The sequence below is a fragment of the Rhinolophus sinicus genome, chromosome 13, assembly GCF_057876585.1.
Source record: "Rhinolophus sinicus isolate RSI-liver-muscle chromosome 13, RSI-T2T, whole genome shotgun sequence".
Taxonomy (NCBI): domain Eukaryota; kingdom Metazoa; phylum Chordata; class Mammalia; order Chiroptera; family Rhinolophidae; genus Rhinolophus; species Rhinolophus sinicus.
Genome location: NC_142513.1, coordinates 41,265,310 through 41,281,935, shown reverse-complemented (window position 1 = coordinate 41,281,935; position 16,626 = coordinate 41,265,310). Strand labels below are relative to the sequence as shown.

General features: G+C 39.7%; 1 protein-coding gene across 7 annotated transcripts in view; it reads left to right on the top strand.

Moving 5' to 3' along the window:
* Positions 1 to 16,626, top strand: part of RALGAPA2 (Ral GTPase activating protein catalytic subunit alpha 2) — a 332,861-nt gene that overhangs the window by 24,345 nt on the left and 291,890 nt on the right. For 6 of the 7 annotated variants that reach the window (XM_019712539.3, XM_019712535.3, XM_019712536.3 and 3 more), the window contains exons 2-3: positions 2,028 to 2,138; positions 5,630 to 5,682. The exons of the other annotated variant lie outside the window; for it this stretch is intronic. In XM_019712539.3, coding sequence (XP_019568098.3) covers positions 2,028 to 2,138; positions 5,630 to 5,682 — 164 coding nt within the window. The remainder of the gene's footprint in view (positions 1 to 2,027; positions 2,139 to 5,629; positions 5,683 to 16,626) is intronic. 7 annotated transcript variants of the gene reach the window in all.

The window sequence follows — 16,626 nt, the reverse complement described above, 5'->3', positions numbered from 1 at the left end:
TGGAGGGCAGGAAGTAGCCCAGGGCTGGGACATGTTCCAGGTGGAGTTGACACACTGGAAATGGGCTGTGTGAAGGACCAAGAAGAACCCAGGGTAATGTCTAGGTTTTGGCTTGAGCAGCTAGGTGTGTTGTGGTGCCTGAGGGAAGATCACAATTTGAGGGGGAAAACAATACTTTCCTTTGGACATGTTTAATTGGAGACGCCTCTTAGGCTCACAGACGGAGAAATCCAGCAGGTAGCAGTCTGTGAGAGTAGAGCTTGAGGGGTAGGGGAATGTGGTGAGGGTGTGTCAGGGCTACAGGTAGAAATGGGGAGTCCTCAGCAGAGGGATAAAATTTCTCTCTTGATACACTCAAGGATCTGAAGGTCTCTTGATAGATTCAAGGATTTAAAGGAGGGTTAGGCCATTTTGCCCCCTAGAGGTGTGTGATCTAATGGTTTACAAGTTGTGGTCATTATCCTATAATTGTGTGTTACAGGCTGATTCTGTCATTCAGTTCATTCGAGAAAATATTGAACTAAATACTGTGCTAGGTGCAGGGGACATAATATGATGCATGAGATAGACTGACAGTTCTATGAGGGTAGGAAGTGTCTAACAGAATTCAAATCATTCCATCAGAATTAAATCAGGAATTCCATCAGGAATTAAGTAAAGTATGACACATTCTGTGACAGGGGAAGAAGAGGGTGATGGAGCACAAAGCAGGCACTGACCTAGTCTCAGGATGGGCTGGGGCTGTTTCAGCTGACCAGTGAGTGGTGAGTAGGAGCTGGCTGGGTGAAGATGCTTTAGAGGGAACAGTTGGTGGTGAATGGGCTAGCAGCTTGTATTGGAGTGAAAATGAACAAAAGCTTTATTGGAACTGACACATTCTGTGGAAGGCATACAAGGCCTCCTTGGCAAGATTGTACAGCTCAGAAGAATAATAATATCCATGAAAGGATATTGTAATTGCATGAAAGGCTCTATATAGTCATGAGAGGAAAACAACTCTTTAGATTCATCAGCATTAGTGTTAACTTCATAGAATTTAAGCATAGTAATGGGTATGTTCACATGTATTCACAGTTTTAGGACCCCAAAAGCAATTGATGCCACTCTGTTATAGATTGAAGAGCAACATATTTTTTCTTGAGTAATCCTTGTATAATTTTAAGGTAGCTCTTTTTCATTTTCCCAAGGATACTAGTGTATTCTCCCAAAGAGCTAACACCTTAGTCATGACTCTGTTGTAAATGGTACAACCAACCTCGTTTGCTAAGGGAAATGTACAAAGGTGTGTTGACAGTGGGTTACAACTCTGATGGGAGTTTCTAGGGATGACTGGGCCCCTGGAAGAAGTAGCTGAGTTGCTGGCTTGGTCCCAGTTGGAGTTGTTGCTGGACTAAATTCCCTATACAGTTGGTGCAAACAGAGAAACACTACTCAAAGCAACTCTAGGTACACATGGAGGACCTCACCATGTCGAAACAGGAATGGGACACGTCACCTAGAAGCTAGAGGGAGGGTGGCGACCAGTGGCCCAGATGGAAGTGGGTGGGTATGGTGGGGGAAGCACCCACTAGTTCTCTGGAGCTGGTTTTATGTCAGCGGGTCTGGGGGAGAGACTAGCCATGACTCCAGGGGCAAAGTTGTTTTTCAGATGTACAGTTCCTTCCCTCTTATGGCCTATGTCACAAGCCACCTTCTCCATGAACTTCTACTTCCCCATCCCCTAACAGGAAGTCATCTTGTCCCTCCGCATACCTCCCTCAGTGGTGCTGACTCTCTAGCTGGTCTGTAAGTGCTGTGTCCCAGTGGCTCTGATCTCCTTGACTCAGTCTTCTGCAGGGGTCTGCTTGTGGGGGAGGTGCCCCAAACCCATTCAAAGCTCTCGTAGTGGAGGATAAATGGATGGAAATACTTTTTTTTTGTCTTATATAGGAAAAAAGCTAGTTTTTACTTAATTTCTGAAAAGGTTGTTTGTGAATTCTGATAATTATAGAAAGTTATTGTCATAAATGGAATTTTTTTCTTTTCAGATAATGTGGATGCAAGTGAACTTAAGCAGTTTTTTGAGACCAACTATTCTCAAATATATTTCATCTTCTATGAAAATTTTATAACACTGGAAAATAGTTTGAAATTAAAAGGTAAGCATTTCTACAAAAATTTCTTTTGATATTTTTCTAAATTTTTTTTTTTTTTTTTTTAATGCTTAGGTTTTCATGCATCTTAGACTCCCAAACCTAGCTCTGCTCCAGGGTCCCCACTGCTGTAATTGCAGCTTATGAACTAGACTCAATATCCAGAACATAACCTTGACTTCTCTCTCCTGTATCCCTTTTCCTTATATCCATAAAGTACCTGTGGGACACCCAGGTGTAGGTTCTGGATGGGCAGTAAAAATACAGGGACTGGAACTTGGGGAAGAGAGATGCAATCATGCTGTTGCCAAGGAAGAAAATACATGTAGAGAAAGAGTGACAGTCAGGGATTTGGAGTAATTCCTTTTACAGAAGCAATCAGAGCATCTATACACTCCTCTCCATGTCCAGACAAAGAGAAAAGATAAAAGTGGAGTGGTGGAGGGGAGGGTGCCAGGAAAGTGTTTTGTCACAGAAGCCCAGAGAAGAATTTCAAGGCATGAAAAATCAGCAATGGCTGATGATGCAAAAAGGAGCAGCAGGACTAGGGAATGATAGCACATCGAGGAGCTGTCACTGATTAGTGAAAGGAAAGTTCTAGCTGAGTGGTGGCATTGGAAGCCAGGCAGAGAGAGTGAAGTTGTGAGACACTTGAGAAATACCCTTTTCAAAGATATGATGTGGAAGACAGAGGAGTGTATCTCAAAGAGTAGCTTGGTCATGGGAAGGTTTTAAAGGATGCATTTGCTTGTTTGCAGGCTGAGGAAAGGGAGGTAACTGATGGTGCAAGATGATGGAGGAAGTGGGTTGAGACAGGGTCAAATATAAAGAAGAGGACATGGAGAGGAGTGTATAGATGCTCTGAGTGCTTCTGTAAAACCTGAGGCAAATGTCAAACATGGAGGGGAAGGAATTTGGGGCAAGGCACTGTGTAGCGTCTGCAGTAGAGCAGATGGCTTAGAGTCTTACCATGCTCCAGGCTCCAGTAGGCCGTCAAGCCATATACGGGCATGTGCCCAGGATACCAACAAGTGTGATTTTTTTTTAATGAATTGCCCAGTTTCCTCCCTGTGATTTTTCAATTGATATAAATCTTAAACTTCAAATTCTTTTTTTGCCAAATTGGTAGATATTTCACATTTGAAATCATGTGATTATTATCTTGCTTTCTAGCTTTGCTCTACTTTACTTTTTGTTTCATAGGTGTGTGGAGAAAAATGTGATATGTATAACTGAAATAGCAATGAAAAAATTAAAACCCCATATCTAAAAAAAAACCCCAAACCCTGCAACCTGAAAACCCTGTTTCTATAAGGTCCTCCTTCCTTCCCTCCCTCTTCTCCCTTTTGCTTCCTCTATCTTTTTGGAAAAATGTAGTGGTTCAAGACTGTATTAGTTATTTTGTGCTGCATAACAAATCTTTCGAAAACTGAGTACCTTAAAACAACAGCCAGTCGTTTATCTATGATTTTCTGGCTCTATTGGGCAGTTCTTCTGGTTTAGGCTAGCTCGTGCTTCTGATGTCAGCTCGTGGCAGATGGCCTATTCACATGTCTTGTGGTTGCAAAGCTATTGACCAGGGTACCTTAGTTCTCCTCCATGTGGCCCCTCTTCTCTGAGTAGCAGGCTATCTTGTGCCCCTTTAGATAGTGGCGTTAGGGTTCCAAGCTCAGAAAGTGAATTTTCAAGTTTATGCTTGCCTCACATTTGCTAATACCACATTGATCAGAGCAAGTCACATGGCATCTCAGATTCAGGGCATGGAGAAATAGACATCTTTTGATAGGAAGAAGAAAATCTTTCTCCATTTTTACGATGTACTGCAAAGAATCATAATGAAGAGCCAGTAAAAACAGGGTGAAATTTTGAAGTTTCTTACTTTTAGTACAATCTGTGTTTTGATTTGAGTGTAGGGAAGAAAGTGTACCAAAACAAAGGAATAAAGGAAAATGTTTACTAGGAATAATGAACTCACCTTGTGGTAACTTCAGCTTTCCAGTTATTCAGGCCAAATCCAGAGTTATTGGCTCTACCTTCAAAATACATGAAGCACCACTGACCTCTTCTCATGTCTACACTGGTAATGCTGAAGCTCGCATTATCCTCACCTGGATTATTGTGTTCTCCCCTCCCTCCTTAACCCCTGCCAAAGTCTCTTCAAAAGAGCAGCTGGAATGATACTTTAAAAATGTGAGTCAAATTAAGACTTAGCTCTGCAAACCCTCAAATGGCTTCCCATTCCTGAAGTCATTACAGTGGCTTCAGACCCTGTTTTCCTGCCTTCCTTCACCCCACCAGCTCTCTAACTTCACCTGCTACAACTCTCCCCCTTTGCTCCAGACACCAAGGACCTTCTTGCAATTGCCTTCTTTCCTGACCATGCCAAACCTGCTCAGCAATAGGACTTTGCACTGTCCAGTCCCTCTGCCTGGAAAACATTTCCCCCAAATTTCCATGTGACTTGACTCCTTGCCTCTTTTATATCTTTGCTCAGGTGCATCTTAGCGAGGTGTTCCCTGACTTCACTAGTCAAAATTGCGTACCACTCTTTTTTGGCATTTCCCATGTGCCTTGCTTCTCGGTTTTCTCATTTATTCATTTATCGAACCCGTCCTCCTGCTAGAATGTAAGCTTCCTCAGGGCGGAAGTTGTTGTGTTTTGTTCACTCATGTATCCTCAGGCCTTGGAATAATCCCTGACATAGAGACATTCTTTGGTATTTGTTCAGTAAGTAAATGACATCCACTTCATGGAATTGTGGGGATTCAGTTAGATCGGGGGTCCACAAATTATAGCTTGCTGGTTGTTTTTATAAATCAAGATTTATTGGACACAGTTATACCCATTCATTTATGTATTGTCTGTAGCTGTTTTTGCACTATAACAGTAGAGTTGAGTAGTTGTTAGAGGAGCCTGAAAAACCTGAAATATTTTCTATATGGCCCTTGGCAGAAAAAGTTTGCTGATTTCTAAGTTAAGTGATGTATGCCAAGCACTTACTACAATGCTTGGTACATAGACTGGACAATAAATGGTAATTGCTGCTGTAGGTATTGTTGTTGTTATCAAAAGGACATGTGCAATTGCCTAAAGAGTAATGACTTTTTATAGTATTACTGCTTTATGCCTTTTCATGCCACAAAGCTAGAACTCTGTTTTTATTGTGCGTTCTTGTCATAATTTGACATCATACGTAATTAATTGAGAAATGAATAAATTACCTGTCATGGATTGATCACAACTGAGAAAACATGGAAGCTGTGTTTAAACAGCTAACAAGGAGCAGCTCTGCTAGATGTGGACCCACGTGGCCTGGCTTGGTCGGTGGACCATCTGCATTCCTAACACGGGCTCCATTCTACCTCCCAGTATTATTTAAATAAATGAATGTATGTTGAGGCTTAAATGTTTTGAGATACCTTTTAACATAATTTCTTAATATCTTAAAATTTATACATTGTCATGATAACTAATTTTTTTTTTTAAATATATTCCAGGGAATAATAAGTCACAAAGGGAGGAGCTGGACTCTATCCTCTTTCTTTTTGAAGTAAGTTTTTGTTAATTCATTTAGCTTTTAAGATTCTTGTCGAAAATATAGTATTGTAGATCTTTAATTTCGCTTGAAGACAAATAAAAATGATGGACATGTATTTCCTTCCTTCCTTCCTTCCTTCTTTCCTTCTTTCTCTTCCTTCCTTCCTTCCTTCCTTCCTTCCTTCCTTCCTTCCTTCCTTCCTTCCACTTTTACAAACAATGCTGCAAAGAATGTTCTTCTGATTTTTTAAAAAAATTTTTTGCAAATATATGGGAGACTTTTTCCTGTGTGGGTACCTGGACATAAAATTATTAGATGGAAACATTTGTACATTTTAAATACTTATATTGCCAAATTATTCTTCAAAAAGGTCATATAAATTTATATGTAAACTTATAGGTAAGTCTCATGTAAATTTCCCTAACCAACACTGGAGATGATTTGTCCTTTTCATTTATGCACACTGACATGTAAAAACAGTTTTCAATATATATTTTTCTGACTACTAATGAGGTTGTGATCTTTGTATAACCTGTGTGTCCATGTGTGTTGATCATATATTCTCTTTAAAGTTGGAACAATGTTTGGGTGTGATTTTTGATCGATTAAGTTGAGAGTCTTTCTTGTCCAAATGTATTAGACAAGGGGCCAGATTGCTGATATTTTGAGAGGTATACCAGAAGCAAATTATAGGTTCTGAAAGTTAATTGTTGGTTATCTAGAAATCACCTAAGGATTAAAGAGACATGTGCTTAGGTTAGTAGTAAATCAGCTTTAGGACTGTAAAGGAAAGGCCTAATGTGTGTTTGCTGCAGAACTGGCTACAGGGGGAAGCCAGGGGAGGAAGGCTCCCCATGAGCTTTCTGGGTTTGTGGAATAAAACAGGTGTGAAACCTCCAGCCCAGGACTCAGCTCATGGCTGGCGCTCAATAGCTGTGGTTCTCCTTTCTCACCTTTGAGGGCTGTACTCCTTCCCTGGAGTAACAGACATTCATGCACATATTTTGTGGTGATTTTGTTTTCTGTGGTAATCCTCCAGTGAATGAAACCTATGCAGTTGTAAGATGTGCAGGGCAGTCCCTCTGGGATGGCAGCTGTGACTATTTTAAAATGGCGCCATTTATATTATTTTTTTACATCTTAAATATGTATCTACTGATCATCATTTGTTTAAACTATTCCATTAATTTAAATTGTTTTATTTGTGTAATAGTTGATGCGTTTACTAAAGAAATTACCTATGCACATTTTGAAGCATGACGGTTAAGCCCATATTCTTGCCCTCCTCTGTCTCCCCCATTTTAAGAACTAGAAGCTACTTAGGTGCTCCTCCTTGAGCCTGTCTTTTCTGTCCCCTTCCCTGCATTTCGTCATTCCATTTCTTTTAAAAAATGGTTTTAACACAAGTATTTGTATCCCTAAATGCATTGTGTAGTTTTGTTTGGTTTTGAGTGTGGTAAATGGTCTTACATGGTACATAATCATCTGTGGCTTGCCTTTTACACTCAACATTATTTCTAAGATTTATCCTTGTTTTTCAATTTAGCCCTGGTTCATTCATTCCATTCCCATTGCTGGATTAAGTGAATATATATGATTTTTTTAAATTCCAACATTTTGTTATTTATTTATTTAGGCTTTCTTGGTAGACAGACATTTCCAGTCTCATTGTTCTTTTCTTTCCTTGTTTTCCCTGTCTTGGCTGTTAAAGACATTTAAACAAATTTCCTTGCCTTCTCCAGGATCTGAGCCTTCTTATACAGATGCAACAGTAAGTTAGAATTACTATACGAGGTCTGACAATTAAGTTTGTGAACTTGTTGCAATGATGTTGCTAACCTTCTTTGATATCAGAGGGATTATTCATTATGAATTTGTACCAACTGGACAGTTAACCAGGTTTACTATTTGGAAGTGCTGAAAAGGCTGCGTGAAAAAGTTAGATGACCTGAACTTTTAGTCAACAATTCATGGATCTTGCATCACAACAATGTACCAGCTCACACGGCACTGCCTGTGAGGGAGTTTTTAGCCAGTAAACAAATAACTGTATTGGAACACCCTCCCTACTCACCTGATCTGGTCCCCATGACTTCTTTCTTTACCTGAAGATAAAGGAAACATTGAAGGGAAGACATTTTGATGACATTCAGGACATCAAGGGTAATACAACGACAGCTCTGATGGCCATTCCAGAAAAAGAGTTCCAAAATTGCTCTGAAGGGTGGACTAGGCATTGGTATCAGTACATAGCTACCCAACGAGAGTACTTTGAAGGTGACTGTAGTGATATTCAGCAATGAGGCATGTAGCACTTTGTCTAGGATGAGTTTGCGAACTTAATTGTCCGACTTCATAGTATCCTGCCCGGTTTGGGAAAATATCAGGCCAAGCTTTCTTACACTGGCACATATCTGATGCCGAGGAGGGCACATGTACTCTACCAGTCCTAAAATACAGAAATATACATAATTATTAGCAAAACTTAGTTCTTAACTATTGTGGAGATTTAGTTTTTTAAGTAACCAAGGACCTGATTAGTACAATATAAATTATAGAAAATTATTCTGATGACACATATAATATTTGCTTTTTAGGCAGAAAACTTTTTTATAATATTAGTAGCAGACTAATAGTTCAAGAAATTTGTCCTACTCTACAGAGAGAAAACTCAACTTGACTAACTTTTGATATTCAAATTTATTTAATTAATTGTATTTAGTTCAACCATATATAAAAATTTCTCAAGATTTTCCTTTACAAACCTACAACTTTCCTAGTCCCTCTTAGTTTGTTTCTTCAGAAATAACCATCCTTAGACAAACTACTATCTTTCAGTTCCTTCAAAAATGTATCCATACCTTATACCTTCCTTGAAAATACACATCATTTCCTTTCATATTAATTAAAATCTATAATCTTCAGAACCTTAATTTCTACTGATAACTAAACGTAAGCAATTAGCACTTCCATTGGCAAATCCAGACACATACTCTGCAACCTTCAAAAGCATAGACTTTTGTAATAAAATGCAAGATATATTTATTAACAGGTCTTAATTTATCTTTTAATGTTCCTATGACAAGAAGCCAGAAATAGATTAACTCAGACCTATCTAATAATTAATATTTCAGCATTTCATTATTTTAAAATACCTAAGTATTCAATAATTTTTATCATTTAACATAGCTTAACAATTAAAATCTTAAGTTGCCAACAGATGCTGGGAAACCACGTCCAAGCATCCACATCATATAGTTATTACTAAAAAGTTTCATCTAAAATGTTACTTTAGTTATTTCTTATTAGTTCTTAACTCTGTGAGATTTTAAAGTTAATTATTACTGAAGCTATTTTCTTGACAAATTTTGTAACAGAGATAACATGAATTTGTTTTTGTAACCTCAGGTAAAACAAAAGATACCATATTTAATGTTAATAACCTTAAAAGACATGTCTGTTTAACCAAAAGTTAAACAAACCGTAGTATCAAATATTTTTTTAGATCACATGATTCTGAAAAGTACTTGAGTCAGTTTTTATTATTTTAATTATATAAGCACTTAATCTTTTTTCTTTAAGCCAATCAAATATTATAATCTGGTAATACTACCTGGAGGCAGAGACATTATATCACATATAAAACATAAACAAACACAGATACCAGAGACCAGCAATTGCAAAGAGGACAGTTCCAAGGAGGCTGAAAAAAAGGTGGGGGATTGGAAAAGGAAAAGGAGAAAGAGAAAAAAAAGAAAAGGGAAAGGACAGACTAGGGATGAACAGCAACAACAAAAAAGCAAACAAACCAGAAACCAAACCAGATGAATACTCACAGAGACTTACTAACCCATGGTTTCTAAATCCTATCAGTTGCTTTTCTTCTCACCAATTTAGGTGTTTATAGGAGGCTGTCACCCAGAGGGGTAGAGCCAGGAGAGTTCCGGAGACAGAGAAGTTCTTGGCAGCTGCTAGAACGTCCCTGTAATCCCCTCCCCTGGGCCAATCAGCCACAAGCCGCAGGGATTTTACGAACTTAGGTCCAACACTGCTTGTCACCTGGGGCCCAAAAACTTGAGTGTCAAGGGTTGGTGAGGAGAAAAGTGTACTTTATTCCAGGTGCCAGCAGCTAGGGAAGATGGTAGACTAGTAGTCTAACAAACTTCATGTCAGTTAGCAGAGAGAAATACTGGCAATTCTTAAGAAGACAGCCGAGGGGAGAGTCTTGAGGAATAGTGGGGCTACCTCCATGACTGCGGGGGTCGTGGTGCCTCGTGATACCTGGGTGGGAGATGGAGGTGTGTCCCTGAGTCTCCGAACAATGGGTTCGTCGAACTCTGGGTTATGGACCTAATAGGTACCTCACCTCGTACAAAGAGAACAACTGACTGACTGTTAGCTACGAGGGTGTCCCTAGTGCTATGAAGGTCAAGGGTCGCGGACCCAGCCTCATGGACGTCCCCAGGAGTATCCATTTACTGACTGATGCCCCGGCAAGTCACTGGAGGTGCTTTCCTGGAAGATCAGATAAAAGGCGAAAGTAGAGGAGATAGGCAGGGAGAGAGAGCGGGGAGTCTCACACCATTTGGCCTTGGGAGTCCTTTGGTGAATATTTGGTCAGGCTTTTGATTCCGCTGGAGAGTAGCCCCAGCCAGGAAACGTCAGTTCCTGCCTAACCCGTGGGGGATTCGCAAGACACTCGCTGAAACTAGAGAGAAAGGAGACCAACTAGTGTGTGTGGATTTGCCCTGGGTGAGCTACCACTGCCAACATGGTGCACCACATGTTGGACAGTAGGTATCGGAGGGGACAGAGCCCAGAAGGGGGCAGGAGAAAGTGTACCTGTATGGGCCACCAAAATGTTGTGGTCACTCACTCAAGGGTTGTGAAAGAATTCACCAGGCACAAAGGAACAGAAGTTAGAAAGTTTATTTAAAAAGGAAAATACTGGCAGAGGAGTTGCCAGTGACAGAGTCTAGGCTTAGACAATTGTGCTGAGTTTCTGTTTAGCTGGTGTTTTACATTCTCCAGCCAGGATGTAATTTGCTTCAGCCTGTAGTGGAATCTTCTGCTGTGTTCAGCTTTGTCTGTTGGAGTTGGGGAAGGTGCAGTTTAATTTGTTATCACAACCTTAGCATATGTTATGTAAACTTAAGTTGGAGCCATGTCCTGGAGTTGGCTGCTCCCTCTGAGGCTTGTTCCTGTTTACCCATACCTGTCTTATACATTAAGAATAATGTTTTCTGTAAATTTTTGGTAGGTAGTCTTTGATCAGAATAAGGAATTTTGTTTCTATTCCTAGTTTGATAAGATTTATAAATAATCAGATGGGTTTTGAAGTTCTTGAATGTTGGTGTCTGCATTGATTAAGATAACTTATATGACGATTTTTCATGAATCGATGTGGTGAATTACAGTTCTGAATTCCTGGGCGGTTAATGTTTTGTTTGTATTTTTGGATCTGTGTTCACAAGTGACATTGGCTTAAACTTCCCTTCCTCGTACTGTTTTCAAATGATCACGTTTTGAAGGTTATGGAATCTGTTGTCAAGCCTTTCTTCTTTTTCTGTTATGTAAAATAGTTTGTATAAGATTGGAATGGTCTGTTTCTGGAATGATTTTAGTCTTTCCTGTATAAACTATCTGAAACTGGTGCTTTTTAGCTTTTTTAAATTTTAACTACTGGGACTTCCGGAAAAATGGCGGCATGAGGTGAGCCTCTGTAAAGCTCCCCTGGAATTTACAAAGAATTGAACAACAAAAACTCCACAAAGGACTCCCCGCACAGCAGACAGGCAAGACGAGGAGGCCCACTGCCGGCTGAGGTCACCTACAGGTGGGAGATTTGCGCGAGCGGGGGGAGGAGGAAACAGAGAAGTGCACGGAGATGGAGCCGCGTGGGCGCAGGACGCAGACCTAGCTCAGTGCGCCGAGCTCGATGCTTCCCGGAACTACCGCAGCTGCGGGAGATCGGACTGCTAGGGCTCCGCCAGGGCTCCACAGGGCTGAGGGGACAGCATATAACACGGCTGAACCCAACGCTCACGGCAGAGACCTTGGAGAAAAGACTGAGGGAAAAAGGCTGAAAACGGTGGTTTAAGCCCTCACTGCCGAGCAGAGAGCGGAGCCTTGGGCACTGAGACTAGCCGCCCCCTCCCTCCCCTCCCAGAGCTAGCCCCGCCCCCACCTGCCCGGTGCTGGAGGCGAAGCAGTGGCAGTGTCAGATCAAAACAACAGAAAATTTGCTGTTTTGAGAACTCTGGACCACAAACACAAATTCACAGCCCAACTGGTTCCAGCAAGGGGGGGAGAGCTGTGGAGGCGGGACCGGCTGTGGTGGTGGTCGCCGCCATTGCTGTGGGCCACCTCTCACAACTCACCCCGCCCCTGACCCCACCTATCTGGGCGGATCCCTGCAGGAGTAAACAGAACTGCTGAAATATACGGGCTCTGAATCAGGAGCTGGAAGAGCTTTGGAACATCAAAAGCTCTCCGCATACCCACCGGGACACTGCGCCCTGTGACCTAGACGAACTATTAACAGAGGAGAAGCCCGTCTCCCAGGGAATCCCCCCATTGTGTGAGAAGTTGGAATAGTGCAGAGAAAACATAGCACTACCGTGTGGGAGAAGACAAATAAGTTGCAGTTGGAGAAATAATAAAACATTCTACCAACAAGTACTGGCAAACAAAAGAAAGACCGCTTTCTATCAACCTGTTGCAGAAGTCACTCCTGTAGATGTCTAGGAAGAGAAATAGTAAACCAGTAATCGCCATGAATAACCAAGGCAACAAGATAGCTCAGAAAGAAAGTGAAAAATCTCCAGAGAAGGCACTTAAAGATACAGAAATATGTGACTTAAATGACAGAGAATTCAAGATTGCAGTTCTGAAAAAACTCAACGAGATACAAGAAAACACAGATAGGCAGTTTAATGAACTCAGAAACTCAATCAAAGAACAGCATGAGCATTTTACAAAAGAGATTGAAATCTTAAAAAAGAACCAAATAGAATTTCTGGAGATTAAGAACTCAATAGAAGAAATTAAGAATGAAATAACCAGCTTAGGTAGTAGAGTTGACCAGATGGAGCAAAGAATCAGTGACATCGAAGATAGAAACCTGGAAATGACACAAATAGAAGAAGAAAGAGACTTGAGACTTAAAAGAAATGAAAGAACTCTACAAGAACTTTCTAACTCCATCAGAAAGAGCAATATAAGAATAATGGGCATACCAGAAGGAGAAGAAAGAGAGAAGGGAACAGAGAATATATTCAAACAAATTGTCGATGAGAACTTCCCAAACATGTGGACAGAACTGGACCCTCGAATCCAAGAAGCAAATAGAACACCTAGTTACCTCAATCCCAACAGACCTTCTCCAAGGCACATTGTATTGAAGCTGTCTAAAATCAACGACAAAGGAAGAATCCTCAAGGCAGCCAGGGAAAAGAAGACGGTAACTTACAAAGGAAAGCCCATTAGATTATCATCAGATTTTTCAGCAGAAACTCTACAAGCCAGGAGGGAGTGGAACCAAATATTCAAACCATTGAAAGAGAGAAACCATGAGCCAAGAATAATATATCCAGCAAAGATATCCTTTAGATATGAAGGAGGAATAAAGACCTTTCCAGACATACAGAAGCTGAGGGAATTTTCTAATACACGACCTGCACTGTAAGAAATACTAAAGGAGGCAATTCGACCACCATCAACAGGGACAATTTGTGGCAACCACAACTCAAAAAGGGGGATAGTAAAGGCCTGAACCGGAATATGGGAATGGAGAAAGTAAGCGTGCTGAAGAAAATGGAATACTCTAAATATCAAACTTTCTTTTACATAAACTTAAGGGTAACCACTCAAAATAAATCCAGAATTGAAATATATACTGAAATAAAAGAAGAAACAGAGGGAAACATCATAGAATACCACCACACAGAAATAATAGACAACAACAAAAAGACAAAGAAACAATGGAGACACAGCCTTACCAGAAAACTAAAGATAGAATGACAGGAAATCCTCACATATCAATAATCACCCTAAATGTGAATGGACTGAACTCACCAATGGAAAGGCACAGAGTAGCAGATTGGATCAAAAAACTAAACCCAACCATATGCTGTCTCCAAGAGACACATCTCAGCTACAAGGACAAGCATAGACTCAAAGTGAAAGGGTGGAAATTGACACTCCAAGCAAATGGTACCCAGAGGAAATCAGGTGTAGCCATAATGATATCAGATGAAACAGACTTCAAGGTGAAAAAGATAACAAGAGACAAAGATGGACATTTCATAATGGTGAAGGGGACTGTACAACAAGAAGACATAACAGTCATCAATATTTATGCCCCCAATCAGGGAGCACCGAAATACACCAAGCAACTACTAACAGAACTAAAGGGAGAAATTGACCAAAACACAATTATACTAGGGGACTTAAATACATCATTGACAGCTATGGATAGATCATCCAAACAGAAAATAAATAACGAAATAGTAGCCCTAAATGACACATTAGATGAAATGGACATAATTGACATTTATAGAGCCCTTCATCCTAAAACATCAGACTATACATTCTTTTCTAGTGTACATGGAACATTCTCAAGGATAGACCATATATTGGGACATAAAATCAGTCTCAACAAATTTAAGAAGATTGAAATCATACCATGCATATTCTGTGATCACAAGGCTTTGAAATTGGATATCAACTGTAAAAAGAAAGCGGGAAAAAACACAAATACATGGAGATTAAATAACATACTTTTAAAGAAGGACTGGGTCAAAGAAGAAATTAGAGGAGAGATCAAAAGATACATAGAAACAAATGACAATGAAAATACATCCTACCAAAATTTTTGGGATGCAGCATAAGCAGTTTTAAGAGGGAAATTTATATCATTACAGGCCTATCTCAAGAAACAAGAAAACTCCCAAATAAATAACCTCATGTTACACCTTAAAGAACTAGAAAAAGAAGAACAAGTAAAACCCAAGGTCAGCAGAAGAAAGGAAATAACAAAAATTAGAGCAGAACTAAATGAAATAGAGAACAAAAAGACAATAGAAAAAATTAATATGACAAAGAGCTGGTTCTTTGAAAAGATTAACAAAATTGACAAACCCTTGGCTAGACTTACTAAGATAAAAAGAGAGAAGACACTGATTAACAAAATCAGAAACGTAAAAGGGGAAGTTATCACGGACACCACCATACAAAGGATCATCCAAGAATACTATGAAGGACTATATGCCACCAAATTCAACAACCTAGAAGAAATGGACAAGTTCTTAGAAACATACAGCCTTCCAAGGGTGAACCATGAAGAACTGGAAAATCTAAACAGACCGATCACCAGTAACGAAATTGAATCAGTCATCCAAAACCTTCCCAAAAGCAAAAGTCTGGGACCAGATGGCTTCACTAGTGAATTCTACCAAACCTTCAAAGAGGATGTAATACCAATTCTGCACAAACTCTTCCAAAAAATTGAAGAAGAGACAGTACTCCCTAACTCATTTTATGAGGCCAACATTACCCTGATACCAAAACCTGGTAAGGACAGCACAAAAAAAGAAAACTACAGACCAATATCTCTAATGAATACCGATGCAAAAATCCTAAACAAAATTCTAGCAAATCGAATGCAACAATGCATTAAAAAGATTATTCATCACGACCAAGTGGGGTTCATCCCCGAGGCTCAAGGATGGTTCAACATACGCAAATCCATCAATGTGATACATCACATAAACAAAATAAAGGACAAAAATCATATGATTATATCAATTGATGCAGAAAAAGCATTTGACAAGATACAACATCCATTTATGATTAAAACACTTAATAAAATGGGTATAGAAGGAAAATACCTTAACATAAGAAAGGCCATATATGACAAGCCCTCTGCTAATCTCATAATTAATGGAGAAAAACTGAAGCCCTTTGCTCTACGTTCAGGAACACGACAGGGATGTCCCCTATCACCTCTGCTTTTCAACATCGTGTTGGAAGTCCTTGCCAGAGCAATCAGGCAAGAGAAAGGAATAAAAGGCATGCAAATTGGGAATGAAGAAGTTAAATTATCACTCTTTGCAGATGACATGATGCTATATATAGAAAACCCTAAAGACTCCACCAAAAAGCTATTAGAAACAATCAACGAATACAGTAAAGTTGCCGGCTACAAAATCAACGCACAAAAGTCCATTGCATTCCTATATACTAACAATGAAATCTCAGAAAAAGAAATACAAAAAACAATTCCTTTTGCAATTGCAGCAAAAAGAATAAAATACCTATGAATAAACTTAACCAAGGATGTGAAAGACCTATATGCTGAAAACTATAAGACATTTTTGAAAGAAATTGAAGAAGACACAAAGAAATGGAAAGACATTCCGTGCTCATGGATTGGAAGAATCCACATAGTTAAAATGGCCATATTACCCAAAGCAATATACAGATTCAATGCAATCCCCATCAAAATCCCCATGGCATTTTTTAAAGAAATAGAACAAAAAATCATCAGATTTGTTTGGAACCACAAAAGACCCCGAATAGCCAAAGCAATCTTAAGAGAAAAGAACAATAATGGAGGTATCACACTTCCTGACTTTGGCTTGTACTACAGGGCTACAATAATCAAAACAGCATGGTATTGGTAGAAAAACAGACACATAGACCAATGGAATAGAATTGAGAACCCAGAAATAAAACCACATAAATATGGACAGATAATTTTTGACAAAGAAGCTAAAAACATACAATGGAGCAAAGACATTCTCTTCAATAAATGGTGCTGGGAGAACTGGATAGCCACGTGCAAAAGAATGAAACTGGACTGCTATTTGTCACCATGTACCAAAGTTAATTCAAAATGGATCAAAGACTTAAGCATAAGACCTGACACAATAAACTGCATAGAAGAAAACATAG